The 19,937-nt window shown below is 37.0% G+C and overlaps 1 protein-coding gene across 17 annotated transcripts in view; it reads left to right on the top strand.

Moving 5' to 3' along the window:
- The window catches only part of MBNL1 (muscleblind like splicing regulator 1), a 201,611-nt gene that overhangs the window by 70,745 nt on the left and 110,929 nt on the right, over window positions 1-19,937 (top strand). For 2 of the 17 annotated variants that reach the window (XM_022582798.3, XM_022582799.3), the window contains exon 2: window positions 18,796-18,914. The exons of the other annotated variants lie outside the window; for them this stretch is intronic. In XM_022582798.3, coding sequence (XP_022438506.1) covers window positions 18,909-18,914 — 6 coding nt within the window. In that variant the 5' untranslated portion in view covers window positions 18,796-18,908. The remainder of the gene's footprint in view (window positions 1-18,795; window positions 18,915-19,937) is intronic. 17 annotated transcript variants of the gene reach the window in all.

Genomic DNA, 19,937 nt, shown 5'->3' with positions numbered 1-19,937 from the left:
GCTTCTCATTGCGGTGGCTTCTCTTGTTGCGGAGCACGGGCTCTAGGCGCGTAGACTCAGTAGTTGTGGCTTGCGGGGCTCTAGAGCTCAGGCTCAGGAGTTGTGGCGCACGGGCCTAGTTGCTCCTCGGCATGTGGGATCTTCCCGGACCAGGGATTGAACCCGTGTCCCCTGCATTGGCAGATGGATTCTTAACCACTGCGCCACCAGGCAAGTCCCTTCAGCGTTTTAGAAGATGCCAAAAATTGTGCAGTAAGTCCTTCCTGGCATTAAATGGTCAATTGATATTTAGTTAGCAGATGTGTAAAAGCTGGGATTTCCCCCCTGTATTTCATTTAAAAATCAAGGGAGCTAACACCCTTAGATGCTCACATTTTATTGAGAAAAAGTCACGTCTTTTTAAGAATGGTTTCCTATTGAAATCGCATATTATTGGATATATGTAGAAATAGCAAGTGGAATGTGTATGTGTGTGTAGGTGCTCACATTTGGGGGATATTGCAGAGATAAGAAATTAAGTTAAATGATTAAGCTGGGAATCAATTGAGTTCTTTTTATCTACTCTTTTGTTTCTTAGCGAAAAATATTTTTTCATGTAAACAATAACATTTAAGGTAGGGCTGATATTTACTTATTTTATTTGACATTGTTTGAATTTTCCAAACTTCAGACAATCCATACTTAATGTGAAAAAAAAATTAACCTTCAGACTGAGATCATGGTACCATGGTCCTCTAATGAATGTTACCTTTTGTTTTAGTGGCTCAGTTGGCTCTAATCCATGGAAAAGTTTTTATTTCCCATCAGATCCAAGATAGGAGCCAAACCAAAGTTAAAGAAACATTTTCCAGCAGACAAGTTTCTACAGATAACATCAGTAGTCAAAGAGCATGCACTTGTGTGTTCTCTCTCTCCCTCCCCTCCGCCCCACTTATGGAAATATTAGATTGGAAAAAAAAAACTAAAATACTGATAATGATAGTAACTTTCAGGTTAATAAAGGCGCTCCTTATTAATCCTTCCTAGTCACAGTATGGCCTCAAATTTTAAATCTGTTTACTTTTTCAAAACGTGTTTGCTTCAGGGTGACCGAAGGAGGACTGCTTTCTCCCCGTGTTAATACCTTCCAGGGCTCTTTGATCTATAACCTTTTGTCACCTCTGGTTTATTTGCCTAGCATACGATTGTTGAAAAATGAGGGAACATAAACAATTATGACTGGCTTTTTGGAAATGCCTATTAAAACCCTGTCCTCAAAGGACCTGCCAGTTTGGAACTTTAACTGTAGAAATGTGAAAGCTCAGCATTGAAAGTAGAGAGTGTACAAGAGATGGTGCCAGTTGGATCATTTTGCTACAAATACCTGCTAGACTCAAACCTTTCCCTTGCTTAGTTATCCACCATACTAACAGTAGGACCCACTTGATTCCATGTGAGTCAACAGCTTACGTGGCATGCCTGCTGTGTGCCAGATAGCATCTCAGGTGCTTTTCCAGGCTTTCTGCGCAAAGCCAAAAAGACCTGGCAGGTATATTCTTTCCCTACCCCTACCACTTGCCCCACCACCTAGACCTACTCAGTTGGAATCTCTAAACCAAGAGACATGGCCAGGTATATATTTTCAAAAGCTGTAGGCTCATGGTTAACAACCATTCTTTGAATACTGCTGAGAGGTTCAGGGAAGGTAGTATTTTTGCCATGACTTCTCAGTCCACATAGAAGATGTATTTTTCTCCCGAGGATAAAACCATCTGGAAATCTTCACATGCTCCAGACTCCCCATATAGAGCTGACTTTGCTTTTTGATTAGCATCGTCGATAAATTTGAAAACGCGACTTAAAAAAAAAAATGAAATAACCTTCTCACCTACTTAATTTCTTATTCATAGTTAGAAGGTAGAGTGGAGTCACTCTGTTTCATTAATGTCCCTGCTAGCTTTCAAATTCAAAAATAATTTTTTCTCTCTAAATAACACTCGCTATGACTTCTGTTCCCTAAAAAAAATGGATTTAATTAGCAGGGTTCCTTTTTGCTACGTATCTTCCATTTTGTTATATCTCCTCTATTAATTATAATAAAGTAGACAGTTGGTAAAAGAATAAGTGTTACTTTTAAGATTCTTATAATGTATATCAACAAATGTGGAGTTCCAGTGATGACCTGGTTGACCCCATAATTATTTTTGTAAAGAATTTCATATTTTGCATATTTTATTTCATCTCATTATCTCCAAGCAACTGCAAATAGAGTAATCTCCAAATAATTCTAATATCTTCTCTTTGAATTTCTGATTGATCGTGGATTTAAATGAACGAAACTTTTCTTGCATTAGGGGCAGCCTCAGGCACAGCAAATGATTAGACTAGCCTGGGTGGATATAGTTTTATAAACTATCAATACATGAAAGTGATGCTAAAACTCCAGATGCCGTTACTTTAGAACTTCACGCATAAATTATATGCGTTGTTCTAGGAAACTGATGGTCAGCCTTAGCCTGTAGTATATTTTGACAGCATGAATGAGTCAAGCAAGCAATTTTCCAGACTGTTTAATAGTACAAAGGAAAGGGCTTCTAAGGAAGTCATTCTTATGACTAGCTGAAAAATATTTTTCTTAGTAACTGTTCTAGAGAAAAACAGGTCACTGTTGGAAGAAAAATGAAATCTCAAGTTACCAGCATTCTGGAAGTGATTTGATCACTAAGATGTGTTTATCTTATGACAAAACTCCTTAAAAGGATTCTGTTTCATACATTTCCAATTATTTAATGAATGTTGGTCTTGAAATTCAACAGGAAATTATTTAACACCATTACATACTTTAACTCCATCACCTTGGCGGCACGTTGGCCATTCTGTTTTTTGAACTTTTTTCTTTTTTAAATTCCGTTAGCACATATAAAACTGCGTCATCATAAACTTAAAGATTCAATGTTTTAGGTTTATCAGGTTGCTACAAATGTATTCCACTGTGTGGTTCTAAACTGCATGTGAATGAAAATAGGACTTGATCGATGGAAAATCATTTGTTTGTGGATTTACAGATTCTATTCCAGGTGGTTTGAAAAGATGCATTGTCCAGCAGCAACTTTTCCGCCAGTGACAGTGCTCAGTGTGAGCTTGATGGATTCCAACTACTGGGTTTATCATTACTGCATAGATCTTTGGAAGGACAGGCTGCTAATCTCATTTCTAAGCCATGAGTAGCTATTGTGTCCATTTGAAGAACAGAAATACAATCAATACAGCTTAAAAAAAAAAGGCACTCTATGGTCATTCACAGATGGTTGCCAGCTTTCAAATTGTAATATCCTAGCTAGTTAAGTACCCTTGATTATTATGATTTTTCAGTATCAGGTTAATATTTAAAATTTGGAATATAACCTACTAGCCTTATTTATTTATTTATTTTTTGCGGTACGCGGGCCTCTCACTGTTGTGGCCTCTCGCGTTGCGGATCACAGGCTCCAGACGTGCAGGCTCAACGGCCATGGCTCACGGGCCCAGCCGCTCCACGGCATGTGGCATCTTCCCGGACCGGGGCACGAACCCGTGTCGCCTGCATCGGCAGGCGGACTCTCAACCACTGCGCCACCAGGGAAGCCCCCCTTATTTTTGTTTTTAATGTTGGAAGTGTTTCTAGCATTTTTGAAGTAACTTGAAAGAAAATCAGGATTCACCTGGGGTTCCACTTAGGTTAAGCTTTTACCAGAGTAACACTTGTAGAGGCAAATCACTGAGTAGTCAAGCTTCCACTACAATTAAAGCTTTATAAAAATTTCAAGAATGAAAACTTCAGGTGCTAGGTTTTTCCTTGAAAAAAAACTTTTTTTCTTGCTTAAATTTAAGATTTGTGTAGTCTTTGCGTTTTAAAAGATTGTTCATGGAATGTTCAAGGGTTTTGCATGATATTTAGAGATACTTTATGTTCCTTCATCACTTTCAGCATTGAACTCCAGTGATCCATAGATTCTTGGGATTGCAGTTAGAAGAGTCTTTAGAAATGACGTCATGCAATCCATTCGCTTTATAGATTAGGAAACTGAGGAGCCACTGGTGAGGTTAGAGCTTAATCATATTTGTAAAGATCCTGAGATTGGCAGGACCCTTAAATATGACAGGTCATAGGTCACAGCAAAAACTGGAATATGCTTTCTTCACCTTATGAAAATAACATATGACACACTTAGTTGATGATAACTACTATTAATTAAGGTTGAGTTGGTGCTATTCACTGCCATTAAGGTCCTTACCTCTCTTGACTATTGTGATGCCTTGATTACTGGTGGCATTAAAAGTTTATAGTGTTTTGAGGTTTAATAGTAGGCTCTCCAAAAAAAAAAGTATACGTAAGTTTATAACAAAATTTACTAATAAAAGGATGTATAGGACACAATTTAAAATTATAATAAAACACACAATATCCTGTATTTTATATTCTATATAGCCAATTGATTTTTTTTTTTTGCGGTACGCGGGCCTCTCACTGTTGTGGCCTCTCCCGTTGCGGAGCACAGGCTCCGGACGCGCAGGCTCAGCGGCCATGGCTCACGGGCCGAGCTGCTCCGCGGCATGTGGGATCTTCCCGGACCGGGGCACGAACCCATGTCCCCTTCATCGGCAGGCGGACTCTCAACCACTGCACCACCAGGGAAGCCCTAGCCAATTGATTTTTGCAGAATCCTTTTTTTTTTTTTTTGGCTAAACTTGCATCTAAAGTCATCCTGTGGTTGCAGTTGACAGATGAGTTATTAGTTCTCTCTCTGTGCTCTTACTCATAAGAGGCCCTCATTATACAGTGATTATCAGATGAGACATACTTCATGAATAACTTTTCTTCTCTACATTTTCCTACCATTTTATATATTACAGAATAAATCACATTATACCTGATTTTATAGTTCATTTTTCATGTTTCTTTTTCCCACTATTTTGTAAGCTCCTTAAGAATGGGAGGCTTACATTCATCACCTCTCTATGTATGGTGTTTTGAATGTCCTTGGCATTCAGTGTTCATTGAATTGAAAGCAATGTTTCTTCCTGACCATGATCGATAATTGTGAGCAGATTTTATGTGCTTTCAAATTTGTTAGAGAATTTTTTTTCATGTAATAGGACATTTGTTGGGTAGTGACATAAAAATATTCATAAACTATTTCTCTAAGGAATCCAGCACCCTTCATTTATAGTAGGACTCTTCCAGTTAAATTTCTCTGACACTGTGATGGACTGTTTATGTTCTATTGATGGAAATCTCTGGAACAGGCCTTTATTTGCTGTCCTGCCATGTTTTGTATGTTATCTTGTGCAGGCAGCACATAGGGACCTGGTCAGTCTTCCTGATAACGGTGGCTGTATAGATGATAGCCCATGTCTCAGAGGGGAGTGATAATTGGTCGGGGCAGTGGCACAATACACAGTTATTTTTGTAACAGTATTAACTCACTGTTAGTAAGAGTGCTTTGTTGGGAAAGTATCACGCTTAGGTAGAAGAGTATTTATTCTTCAAATGTTGAATGGGGAGAAGCAATACTACCAGGGTAGCAACATCATCGGTGTTTTGTTTTTCCTTTTTCTTTCACTCTGCTGAGAATATTGAGAAAAGCATTGATTAGCGTTGGTGTTTATTGTGAGGGGAACATTCTGGGATCCAGACTGCAACTATAACTACTGTTGTTTTTATTGTAGAACTAATAACAGTAACAAAGACACAGGTTATTTGTCTGGAGATCATGTATCTCTGTTGCACTTAAATTTCTCCACACTCCAATTTTAGGGAAAAAAATTTTTTTGACTTCCCAGTGTGAAACCTGTACAGTGTTGCATATCTTAAACCTGAAGAAGAAAAGAGAGTCCAAGCTTCCAAAAAGTATAAATGCCTAGGCCCTACCACTTATTACCTTGCTCATTATTTCTTCCCTCTAACAATTCTTTTAGGAGCTGTGTGACGAGCTATTTAAAAAAAAGTTCCGGAGAGTCAAAAACAATCCAGATTATGTTGATGCCAGTCGTCCTAGCAATTAAGTATTTGAGGAGAAACCTACATTTATCCACTTTGAAGAGAATCATTAGGAGGGATTAAAAATTTAGTACTTCAGGCTCATTTAGGGTTAGAGTGGAGTAATTATGTAGCTGGTAACAAATGCTAACAGTTCTCCACTTAAACAGTCACTTCCTGAGACACAGTGGCCCTCTTCAAGGAGCTTCACAATTTGTAAATGTTGTCTCCTTGGAGACTAAGTTCTGCTGACCCATTTTTTTAGATTTCGCGTGCTCTTCTGCAAAGTGTGCTTTCACGGAAGGTAAGGCCTTGATAATAATCTTAAAGAGATACGGGCTCTGTAGAGTATCTTCCTGCGGCATAAGCAATACTTACTGTCTTCATCAGTGAGCCTCTTCATATGGTGCTCAAAAGAGGACACCTTTGTACTACATTTACTGTATTTGTTGATAATTATGAGGCTAGTTTGATTTCCTAATCTTGCAAGTTGGGAAGTAAGTAAAATGCTCAAGAGACAGCCGATTGAGCCTGGTGTGCCATGCTTCCTCACCAAAACATTGAGTAGCTTTTTTTTTTTTTTTAAATCAGTAAATCTGTATTTCAAGTCTTGCTTCTTATTTGTACACCACACAGTAACATGTTAATTTCACAAGAACACGTCGTTGGGTCTACTTTTAAACTAATTGGAAGAGATGGTGATATTTGTTTTATCTTGAGTTTTGTTTTTTTTTTTTTTGTAAATCTGGACAGATCAGATTTTACCAGGAACCAGCATCACCAGGAACAATCGCTTAATCCCTAACTTAAAGCCTATTCATTCTGGTTTTAGGTATGATTCTAGTAAGCCAGGTAGTATTACCATGGCACGGAAATATGAAAACACACACATTACTTCCTAGGTGATTTTACTGCATAAAAATGCAGTGACAGGAGAGATACATTAGAACTCTGTCATACTCCTAAAATAGATAGCCCATTGTAGTTAGGTTTTGACCTCCACATCCTCTGTCTGGAAGCTTTTTGAAAGTGGAGACTATTCCTTAGTTATTAGAATCTCCAGTGCCTACCCATAGGCCTGACACATGGTCAGCTTCCAATAAATATTACTTTACTTGCATTGACTTTAAAATGGGACGAAATGCAGAATAGCAGCTGAACTAGTAGCTCCTGACCCATGCCATGACCTTCCTTGCCCCACCCTTAAGATTCAAAAGACAATTAAGCTAATTATAGTCATTACAGTTGTAAATTAGACCACACATTTCATTAAAAATTGACACAGTCATCTCTTTGAAGGGAAATGAAAACTAGCATTGTATGTAGAACACTAAAATCACTTGACTTGAATTTTCACTTCTCAACTAATTGTGATATCACAAAGATAAAAATATACACCCGTAGTCTCATGCCAGTCTCCTAACTGGGCTGAAAAATGTCAATTTAGTTAGGTAACAAAATTGGTTATTGGAGTTATTTTATGTATTAGATAACAGTGTTGCTGATGGATTTTTTTTCATTTTTAATCATTTATTCTGTGAATTTTTCTGCCCTAAGGCAGTGGACTGAAAAAGTGACATTTTTCTGCTGTTGATAAGCATTATGAGTAGAAATCAATAGTTAAATTGACCCAATAAAAGATGCCTGGGACCTACTATTGAGACAAGAAGAACATCAGAAAGCAACCTATATAGACTCTAACAAGGCTCAGAAGCATCTTCTGCCTTTGTTTTGCATATGTATTAAATAGCAAAAGACAGTACTGATGAATTGCAGTTTTTTCTAGGGAGTCTATTTAAGTCAGGATTCTGTTAACTAATAGATAGGCTGCGGATTCATAAGAGCCAGATTCAGTAACATGCCACATGCCGAAAAAAGGGGACATACTGGTTTAAGGTTGGTAGACCTCTAAACAAATTTGTGTACAATTTTATCTTTTTTGCTTTGCTAATCACCAGCTGCTTTTCTTTAGCATTATATTTGCATTCTGTGTGAAAAATAGATTTTATATTTCATTTATAATTTATCTAGATAGGTTTATTTATTGGACACTGTTGTTAAATGATAAAGGAACTTTATAAGGAGATAAGATCAATATATAAACATTAATAATTCTAACTCTCTTTTATATAAATATAAAATTCATCTAACTATGCTTATTTAGTCAATGCTTTGTTAAATAGATAACCTAAAGGAATGTTTTCAAAGCAGTGGTGTACATACACTAATATTAATAATTTGGACTCCCTTTTATACACATACCTGTGTATAGAAATATCTGTCTGGATCTAGATCTAGATCTGTGAGGGACTGGCTTTTTTCCTCCTTCCTTATCAGTATCATTCAACCCCTTTTACATGATAGGTAGGTTGCAAGGCACAGGGTATGCAAAAATAATCCTCCGCGCCTCCTTTTGGTTGCAATGACTGTTGCTGACCCAAATCAAATAGTTTCCTTAAACTGTGCTTTCATTTTTCCACTTCTCTAGTTAGAAATAAATCCTCTTGTGTGCTCCCTGAGGGAGGAATAGTTTAGCAGGGAATCACTTACTAATTACTGTTCATTAATCACATAGAAAGAATACTTTTTTTAATGTCAACTCTGTCATTCATATAAAATGTATGTTTCCTTGAGGAACCTCTATGAATTACTTGTTTATCCTCATTGCCTTTCATATATTTCATTATACTCCTTAGGAGCTCAATAATTTCAAATATAAATTGTCTGTTCCTTATATACAAGAGTCCTGTAAATAACAGAGATAGCAGTGGCACCTTTTCTTTGATTTACTTGTTACCTCCTGGTCATATGATTAGCCTGTTAATTTAACTCTCTACCTGTATAGCTTGTTGAAAGCTGCAGCCAATGGAGTGCTGGGACTGGCTTACATAAGACCTGTTCCCAACTCCAGGTTAAGTGATGTCGTATTGGCAGCTTAAAATTGGCCATGGTAGGAGGATTTACACTGTGGAAATTGGCAAATGCTACAATTCCCTCCCCAGAGAGCTACTTCTTAAACACTTAGCAGCACCCACTGTTTATAGAATTGTCTCTCCTTTTTTAAAAAATTGTTTGACCATATGGAATATCCATGTAGAATTTTATTTCCAGATATTTTCTTTCTCTGCTGTTTTATTTATTTCCAGATTTTTTCTTTCTATACCACTTGCCAATTGAGTGACTGGGAAGGTTACTTAGCCTTTCTGTGCCCCAGTGTCCTTATCTGTATGAGAGGGATAGTAACAGTACCCACCCTGGGACTGATGTGAGGTTGAGTAAGAAGTACACTTATCTCAGTATATTAGCAAAATGCCTGATGTACAATGAGCACTCAAGTAGCGTTACCATTTATCTCTCTGTACTTTAATTAATAGATATTTATTGATCCCTTACTAAGTACTTAGCATTTTTCTGAGTCCAGTGGGTCATTGATTGAGACTCAGTGCCTCTAACAATGAGTGTTAGCCATAGTGCCCTGTGGTAAAAGCCTTCCTCTTTTGCTCTTCCAACTTAATGTCCTCTATTTTTGTTTGTGCTGTTGTTTCTTTCTGCTGAGAACTTTTTTCTTCCTATATGAGTTTTGCAGACTTTTTTCATATTTAGGTTTAGTTTAGACATGACCTCCTCTAGGAAGCTTCTCCTCACTCCAGCCCTGGCCATCCTATTGTCCTGCCTCCTCGTTTCTGTAATGCACCCAGTTCATATCTCTGTAACTGTCTTTGGCACATCAATCATAATTATGCATCTCCCTCCCTCTCTGGATTTGAGTCCATGGCCTGTGACTTAACCACCTTTGTGTTCTCGTCATTTAGTGAAATACTTGTTACATAGTAGACCCCATAGAAAAAGATCAAATGGTTGTTGGTTGAAGAAATAAGCTAGAGACTTTGCTCATAAAGACCTTATTACTTGGTTGAAGAGATGATAATATACACATGTGACATGAAGGTGAACAAGAAAGCATTTTAATAATGATATCTATATTTGTATAGATATAAATTAAGTCTACAAGTTATTTTCATATATACATGATCTTGAAGTAGGAAAGATCATTTTTGTCCCTGCTACAGATACAGATATTTATGTTCACAGATATAAATGAATTGAGTTAGGTCAGCCAGATCAGATTTGAAGAAGCAAAGCCTAGCTTGTCAACCAGGTTTTGTGACTCTGAGTTAAAAATATAAGAGAAAGTTTGGTTATTCTTCTAGACAGTAACAACTCGTTCTTTTCTGCTTTCCGTTTTATTTTTTTTGTAGCTTTAAAAAATTATTGTGGTAATTTTTAAATATACACACAAAATTAGAGAAATACTGTAACAACTTCTGTGTATGTATCAATCTGCATTTTCTATGGCTGTATCCATGTGAACATTCTGTGAACATTTGTCCATCTTGTTTCACATATTACTTTCCACATACCTTTTGTTCCTGATGTATTTTAAAGCAAATCTCAGACATCCTGTCCTATCAGTTTGCTTATATGTATGTAGGAACTTTATGTGTTAAGAACTTGTTTTAAATATAACTTGTTTTAAGTATAACTCTATTTCCAAATCTATCAGTATTGACAATAATTTCATTTTATCACTTTTTTTGTTTCTTTTTTTATATCTGAATTTTATTTTATTTTTTTATACAGCAGGTTCTTATTAGTCATCCATTTTATACACATCAGTGTATACATGTCAATCCCAATCTCCCAGTTCATCCCCCCACCCCCACCCCCACCACCGCTTTCCCCCCTTGGTGTCCATACGTTTGTTCTCTACATCTGTGTCTCTGTTTCTGCCCTGCAAACCGGTTCATCTGTACCATTTTTCTAGCTTCCACATATATGCATTAATATATGATATTTGTTTTTCTCTTTCTGACTTACTTCACTCTGTATGACAGTCTCTAGGTCCATCCACGTCTGTACAAATGACCCAATTTCGTTCCTTTTTATGGCTGAGTAATATTCCATTGTATATATGTACCACATCTTCTTTATCTATTCGTCTGTCAGTGGGCATTTAGGTTGCTTCCATGACCCGGCTATTGTAAACAGTACTGCAGTGAACATTGGGATGCATGTGTCTTTTTGAATTATGTTTTCTTCTGGGTGTATGCCCAGTAGTGGAATTGCTGGGTTATATGGTCATTAATTCACTTAATTCCCACTTTACATTCAACTTTTCCCAGTTGTCACAGCACATCTTTTTTACAGGTAGATTGCTCAAATGAGCGTCTAAATAAAATTGTCAGATGTGCATCTAAACAACATCTATTTGGATTTTACGTCTTTTAAGATTCTTTTAATCTATGATAATTCCTGCTTCTTCCCCACTCCCCCACCTCATGTCTTTATTAGTTGAAAAAATCAGGTCATTGTCCTGGAGAACATCTGAGATTCTGAATTTAGCTAATTGCTTCCCTATAGTATCATTTAGCTTGTTCCTCTATCATCCTTATTTTCTGTAGACTAGAAATTAAAGCTAGAATTGAGTTTAATTTTAGTGCTACTACTGTTATTTGGTGAGAATACTTCCCACATGGTGCTGTGTACTTCCAATTGCATCCCATCAGGAGGGAATAATTTCATTTCTCTCCGCTTCTAATGATGCTGAAATCTATCAGTAAGTTCAGGTGAGCCTGAGCCAATTCCTGTAAAGTTCTCCATCAAAATTGGATCCAGTGGCTTCACTCCATTGTCGAGCATTTCATAGCGCCATGATTTTGTTAGGGATTGCAAAACGGTGACTTTTAACTATATTATTCCTGCTGCATTTATTATCTGGAATTTTTCTGTAAAGAGCTTTTCCTTAGTATCTAATTGGCAACTCCACAATGCAGTTTATAGCAAAAAGATGGAGAAACTGCATGATTTTTTATTTACCAATTTTCAGAATCAGACATTAACTTCTAATATAAGATCTAAATATAGTATAGTTATTCAAAGGATTCTAACAGATTTTTACAAAATTTCCCTTGAGGAAATTCTTTGGGTTATTTCTCTTAATCTTTTTTTTTTTGATGAATGCATTTTGATAACATTACTTCCCATGGAAAGTTCCCTTTCCCTTCTTTTTTGTTTACCATAAATATACCTCTATATGATCGAATCTGTTCACTCAGAAGATATGTATTGATCATCTTTTTCTCTGGTAACACTGTGCTAGGCTAGCTACTAGGGGTGTAGACGCTAGCCCTGCTTTTTCACAGAATATATACTTTGGGTTTTTCTTCTCCTCATAATATGATATGATTAAAAAAAATAAACATGTATATGAATCTGTTTCTGCTTACTATCATATTTGGTGTCCTATTTATACATTTTAATGAACAATATTTTTAGCTGATTTTAGAGACCCTGGCCCTGGTGTCTAAAATAGGAACAATAAAGAGATTTCAAAGTTAAGTTGTGACTGCTGACCCAAAGAAAAATGAAGTATTTCCATACAGGGCACTGTATGTGACAAATGAGGAAGTTTTTATTTTTATTATTTGGAAAGGTAAGAAGAGGGAATAATGGGGACCTCCCCAAGACAAAAGTGAGTGGTAAGATCCTGTGCTATTTTAATATAAGCAAATATTTGAACTTAATTTGACTTCTATTTTCAGGAACCGAGGGTGACATTTTATGGCTGTCTTTATCTCCTATAATTAAAATGTGTTTTGTCAGGACTTTTTAAGGCATTTTTGCATTTTAGAAAACATACAACTTCTAAAGCTTTGTGAACATCTTGTATGAATAGCCAGTGTAAATGAGACTAGTAGGACACTCCTTTCTCTAAGGGATTCTGTGACTGTGAGATAGTGAATATGACATAATGTTGAATTCACCAGAAAAATGTATTATGTAAACCTGAGGCTATAATTTATATTGTTTTGTTAGACATGTGATACTAATGTTGTAAAATTTTAGATTATATTATTTAAATGACCATTGTAATTCTAAAACTCTTCTCAGATCTACTCTTTCACTCATGTTCAGACAGTATGAGATAGCTGTTACGATTATTTGAAATTAGGGTAAAAGGCAGATTCCTGGCATATCATTAAAAGTATTTTTTGCAGTTGAAAATCAGAAAGATAGAGAAATATTACATTCTGCTTATGAGTCTATGCTAATGTGTTTTATGATGTTATGGAGAAGTGCGGGGAGGCAAGAGATTTTTAAAAGCAGTGATATTAGGTTTGCTTTCTAGCACCTACCTTATCAGGAAATTTGAAAGGAAACAAAAAACTAAGCCCTTTAATTGTGATATCTGGTAACTGAGGATTAAGCTGACTTGACTTTGAAGATCAAAATTGCTGTTTATATTATGTCAATTGAAAGAATAGTTGCATTTTTGACTTGAGGAAGTAGCTTAATCTGAATAGCATGAAAGTTGACCAAAAAGTGTGCTCATCCATAAATATTGACTGTTTTAATCTGTAGAAAATGGAAGGCTAGCAACAAGGATATAGTAGTAAATTTCTAAAAGGAGTTGGTGAAAATTAAATGTTATGCAACATGAAAAGAATACCAGGGGAAAAATGGACAGAGTAGAATAACAGGAAGATTAGTCATTTCTGGAAGGAAAAAAAAAAGTGGGGAGCGGGGGAAGAAATATTTTAAACAGGAAGGTGGAACTGGAAGTACCAGTGATAACAAACAGGAGCTCATTAGAGGGCGAAACTGGGCTTTAAAAAAAAAGGGATGATACTGGTCTCATGTAATTACAACATATAGTCTTTATGTTAACAGCAAACAAAAGCACAAGTGGGGAAATTTTTCTGTTAGGGATTAAGAGAACCCTGTAGAAATAAAAGAATGATGTTTACTCCTTGGCTGAGCTGACTTGGCTTAGGTCAGACAGCACTGTCCAAGTGCATAAAGAAAATGGCTTTCTTTTAAAACAAACAAATGTTCTACTGTTTTCAAGTGTTGGGCAAAATAAAAGCATTCTGGACATATTAAAATATGTAAGCTACTTGGTTTGAAATAATTTTCACTTATATATTTACTTATCTGAAGTAAACAGTAAACTGAAGGAGTAGCAATCTCCAAATACTTTAAGAATTATTTCTATAAATTCTCGAAAGTATAAATTTTAACTCTATATATCAAATGAAATATATATAACAGTCCCTATAACAGAAAACAGGAAACCACAAGTGTGTGCGCGTGCGTGCGTGCGTGTGTGTGTGTTGGTGAAATCCTATTAATCCCGAATTTCTATTAGGGGCATTCATGGAACAGCTTTTGCTGGACACATTCTTCAGCCTCTCGGAGTGTTCTCACCTGTCAAAGGGGAATAATAATATACCTGCCTCAGAGTTGTGTAATGAGGATTAAGTGAACTGGTAGACACAGACCCGGAAGTGGCATTTTGTTTTTCTAATTTTAATCCTGTATCCTTACATTGAGCACAGGCTTGTGTGACGCATTTCCAACTAACCAGCTAACACATGGGAAGATGTACAATTGCAGTAGAAGCTCTTACTGATGCCTTGATACTGAAAATGTCATATGATAGGTTACAAATGTATCTATACTTGACAAATATGACACTATTACTTCCCTTGGCCATTCCTTAGTAACTACAGTAAACAATAAATTACATAAAAATTACTGAGAAAGTAGATATCTCTAAGGTTATATAAGCACGGCATCAGGACAAAATTTGCTTATTCTCCTATGAGAGAATTTTGTGCAACTATATGGGACATATTCTGTATCATTGCATTCATAGAAATGCGTTATACAGTCAGGTAAGCATTTCCTGTTGATTTTATGATAAATTGCAATATTTTCATGGCACATGTGCACATACTTCCTGAGGTAAATTCTAATTCCAGCACAAAATAACCAGTTTGCATGAACACCAAATACTGCTAAAAAGTTCTCTCTGTTTCTCCCTCTCTCCTCTCTACCTTTCTCTTCTCTCCTCCCTCTCTCCCCCTCTCCACCCTTACCCACACAAATGTAGACACTCTACACACACACACACACACACCCCTACACACACACACACACGCACACACCCTCCCAGGCATAACTGCATAGGAAATGTTTATTTTCCAAACTCCAGAAAACAAACCTTATCTCAAACACTGAAAGTCCTTCCTTTTCCTGGTTTGGAAACACTAAGTCATACTTGTAGATTTTCTTTAGCCAGCATTTAGGTTTATTTAAAGCATAAAGTTGTGAGGACAAAATGACTCAGAAATTTGTAATGCACAATTAAAGCTTTTCACTTTTAGGTCACCAGTTCATATCTAGCCGACTTAGTTAAGGATTGGTTACAGTTGGTGCATTGTTTAGTTTCCAGAAGAAGCCGGGAAGCTCACTGCAACTCCTCCTGTTCTGATCTGTGAACGGGCTAGAGTTGATGCTTATTAACATATTTCTTTGCAGATAAAGCCAAGTTCAAGGAATTAAATAAAAGAGAGTAGACCCAGTAGGAGTTGACGAATAAGAAGCAGTTAATTTATTCATCTACAAATATAATGTCTCTTGACTGATATCTTTCTAAAAGTAATGTGTTAAAATGATCAGAATCAGGGCTTCCCTGGTGGCGCAGTGGTTGAGAGTCCACCTGCCGATGCAGGGGACACGGGTTCGTGCCCTGGTCTGGGAAGATCCCACATGCCGCGGAGCGGCTGGGCCCGTGAGCCATGACTGCTGAGCCTGCGTGTCCAGAGCCTGTGCTCCGCAGCGGGAGAGGCCACAACAGTGAGAGGCCCGCGTACTGGGGAAAAAAAAAAAAAAAGATCAGAATCATATTTCTATGTTTTTAATTACAGCGTCATAACAGCAAGAAGTAAGAACTGTAACTTCAATAGATAAGTCAAACAATGAATATATACATATATATGCTTATATAAAATTTGGACAATTTCATAAACGAGTCATGATCTTCCTAGTCTATCACTTAGTAGTGCCAAGGTCATAAAATCATTTATTATGCTCTGCCTTATGTAAGAGGCTATGGAATTTTTTTTTCTCACCTAAAAAATTCCAGAATGTGTTTTTTTTTTTTGCGGTACGCAAGCATGTGGGATCTTCCTGGACCGGGGCACGAACCCGTGTCCCCTGCATCGGCAGGCGGACTCTCAATCACTGCGCCACCAGGGAAGCCCCAGAATGTGTTTTTGGAAAATTTTTGAATAGCTCTTGTGTTAATTCAGTGTTAACATTGGGCACTGAGATAAATTTAAATCTTGGTGTCAGCCAAAGAGTAAATCAAGCTTATGTGGGTACGGTATGTAGTACCACTTCCCAAGGAATTCTACAGAGAAGGTAGTTGTCTAGAAATGGGGTAAAGAATTGTCATCTTCCTTCTGTGGAAACTTTTGATTGTAAAAATAATTGAGAGTAAACAGACTCCAATGCATCACCTCAAGCTATGCCACATGGGTATGTAAATTTCTCTCTGCTAAATGTCGCCAAATGGCTGCATTTCTTACAGCTGGTGGCTAAATTCTGACGGAGGGTAGACACCTTTACCATAACTGTATTTTCTCTCTGAACTTTTCATGGATTCTTATGGTAATTTATGTCAGGTTAAAGCCAAAAAAGCTAAAGCTACCCAGAATTCATCCTGAGAGTTAGGCTTTGTTGCCAAATTAAAGAAATAGCCTGGTCTCAGTATTCTTCATTGGTTTTTCAGACTTACACTTGGGACCCTAGGTGCTTGATTAGAGTTGTCTGACATTCCCCAGATGGCTTTGTGTCCTTAAGAGCTAATTCAAAGAAGGTCATTTCAGCTGCTGAATATTCAAGCAAGTGTCTTGGCCCAAGGTTGATTGCAGCCATCATCTCAAGGGATGAACCTTGGATTTCTGAAGCTTCCTCTAAGCTCACAATTATTGTCTTGGCCCTGCACATAATTACATTTATTTGCCAATGATGGGAATAAAATATAAATATGACCGTCAGCAATGGTAATTCCCCAAAACAGAATGACTGACACTGTGATGATAATAATGTTACTGTCCTGTTAGTGCCTCTGAAGATATGATACATTGGAATAAAATGTGAAAGCCAAATTTGTCCTTGACTTTTTAAAATCTGAGAATCCCATAAAATATTTGCTAATTCCTTAAGTTAGTAAGCATCATGAAGGAAAATGATAGAATTGTGTCTTGTATAAGCTCATGTACTTTATACATATGTTTTTGAAAAGAGACGGGATAGCACATCCTCCTTCCACCAGGGTTCTGGCCAGACCTGACATTTCTTATCCCCTTTCATCTAACATGCAGTCAGCTGTCAGGAGGCAGTAGAGGGTAGGCGTAGGCACAAAACCACAAAACCACAGTTTCAGGAGCTGCATTCCCTGGATCCAAAGTTTACATTTGCTGCTTAGTGGTCCAATGAGCTTGGGCGACTTCCTTAACATTCTTACCCCACTAAATAGGAGTGTATTCACCTCACTGGCTTGTTTTGAACCTTGAAGAAATTAATACATGCAAAGGACTTACGGAATTTTAGGGCACACAATAAGTACTGTATACATATTAGCTGTTTAGGTAAACTTGCAGTACAGAAATAAATGAAAACCAGAACTGATGCTGCAGTTTTAACAAGATGTTTAAGAGCTCCAGGTCTGGAACTGTACAACCTGGGTTCAAATCATTTTCGAGCCCTGTGACCTTAAACTTGTCACATAACTTGACTGAGCCTCAGTTTTCTCATTTGCGAAATGGGACCGTAAATAATACCTGATCTGCAGTTGCTGTGAAGATTAAACGGGATAACACATGTAAAGTACTGAGTGCCTGGCACTACTTGAGTATGTGATGTGTGTTAACTACTGTTCTGATTTTTATTTTGATGTTGAAGTGAACACACGAAGTACTGGTACACGAGCAACATGGCATACTCAGAATCTGTGTATGTAGGGTTTCAGTTTTGCTAATGAGAATTGTTATTTTCTACTGTGCAGAGAGCACATGCCTTGGAGTTTATAATTATTTTCTAATTGTTAGGAAAATAATAATCTGGTTTTCACTTATCCTTTGTTGGACTGTTTAGATTTTTTTTAAAAAGCTGTAGATGCTTTTTTTAACCTGTAGGATTTGAGCTCTGGATGAATCGGTTAAGTAAAGTAAATGCTTTGTTAGTGATGTTACCTTCTCTTTGTCCAGCCATATTCTAGCCACTCATTAAGTTGAACACCACTGGGAAGAAAAGCAACTCATCAATAACATCAAAAAGGGAGTGAAAGATAGAGGCAGAAAAGACGTTGCTTCTGTAAAATAAAGTTCATGAGACCTGATATTTCACCATCTGTTGGGAGTGTTGTAAAGATTATGAAAACATTAGCATTTGTAAAACGTGATTCTGTGCCAGGAAGGCAGATAGAATATTATGCAAGAAATGACCAAAATTGCATGATGGCATTTGTTTCGTATGGTAACATCCGTGTTTTCATTAACAGGAAATTTTAGGGCAGTCTACCTGCTTCTTAGGAGTGGGAAAGGTGAATGAAAATTTCCTTATGATAAAGTAAATCTTTAAGAATGTGTTTTCCATAGAATTAGAAACTTAGAATTTCATAGTAACGGTATATTTATCACCTTGTTTGGGGAGCAGACTTAAAGCATGATCACAGGAAAACACCTGTTTTGACACACTGTGGGGAAGGTGCAAACATACGGGCAAACTCTGTCTAGGTGTAGAGTATACAAGAGTGCTTTGGCTAGCATCCTGCAAGGAGTTGGGTCTCAACGGTCTGCTCCAGCTTCTGCTGCTGCTGCTGCTGCTAATATTGCTGGGAAGGAAAAGAGGCTGACCTGGCATATCCTTTACTCTTGGTGCTGCAGCAGTCACTCAGGAAATGTGGTTTAAGGGAACCTTCTGGATCCTTTTCATGGCACCATGGCAAGAAGAAGCCGTATCTTATCTATTGAAGATAAAGCATGGAGTTGGCTAATGGATGCTGGTGAGTGAATAAGGCAACTGGGGAGCCAGTTTACTAAGATACCTTTTGGGCAGGTTCGCTCTGTCAAGGATTGAGGTGGCGTCCATGGGAAAATGGCATCTGATAATCTGAATATCAGAACATTGTTTTAGAAAGGAATCATAGTTTTAACACTGGTGACCTGATCTGTGATCCTGTGTATGTTCCATAAAGAAACATATTTATTTCCAGCTTTACTACTTGAAGATACTAATCCTGAAGTTTGCTAGCTATCTCAGTATGTGGAGTATAGTTTCCCATGTAATTTCTCAGGCAGTATTTAATCTTCATTCTTGTTTTTCATTTGACTCCCAGTGATTAAAAAAAGAAAATAACTTTCTAGTATATGAAAGCAGTTATTTTCCCTTTCAATTCTAAATGAGCCCCTCCTTTTTTTTCAGCACAATAGAGTATAGAATTTTAAATTAAGAGATTATTTAATACACAAATTCTTGCCAGGAATATTCTTTTCAAGATAATTATGTGAGCAGATTAGTAAGGTATTGTTTATATTAGTCACATAGTTGCACAGGATGAACCTTTGACATTAGCAATAAAGAAACTTCATTGCTAATGTATTTATCTGCCAACACAATGTGTAATAGTTTCCTTGAGCAAGTTTCTTCATTGGTGAAACGAATAATTTGAATGAGCTCTCTCAATTTTTCTCGCTCCAACATATTCTCCTCTAAAATGTCCTTATCCCAAAGCAGCAGCCATTTGTGATAAGCCTACTGTGAGATTTGAAATACATAGGTATCTCTTCCACCTTATAATTTATAACAGAGATGAATGTGTGCCAATTTATAGTTCACCTGTGTCTTTCATTAAAAGATTAGAAGATGCAGAAATATCAAGTTTTCCATAGAGGTATAGACCAAGTTTTTCTAGAATAATTAATCTATGATTAATAGGTATTCCATGAAAAATGTTGACAATCAAGTTTAGGAATCTTCAGGAGCATAATAAAGGTTCTGACAAGCCGTGTAGGAAGACCCCTGTTTA

Source organism: Delphinapterus leucas, chromosome 4 (genome assembly GCF_059928025.1).
Source record: "Delphinapterus leucas isolate spDelLeu-1000000601 "Yukka" chromosome 4, BTC_Dleu_Yukka2, whole genome shotgun sequence".
Classification (NCBI taxonomy): domain Eukaryota; kingdom Metazoa; phylum Chordata; class Mammalia; order Artiodactyla; family Monodontidae; genus Delphinapterus; species Delphinapterus leucas.
Note: the sequence above shows the minus strand (reverse complement) of the source record. Positions and strands in the feature narration are given on the sequence as shown.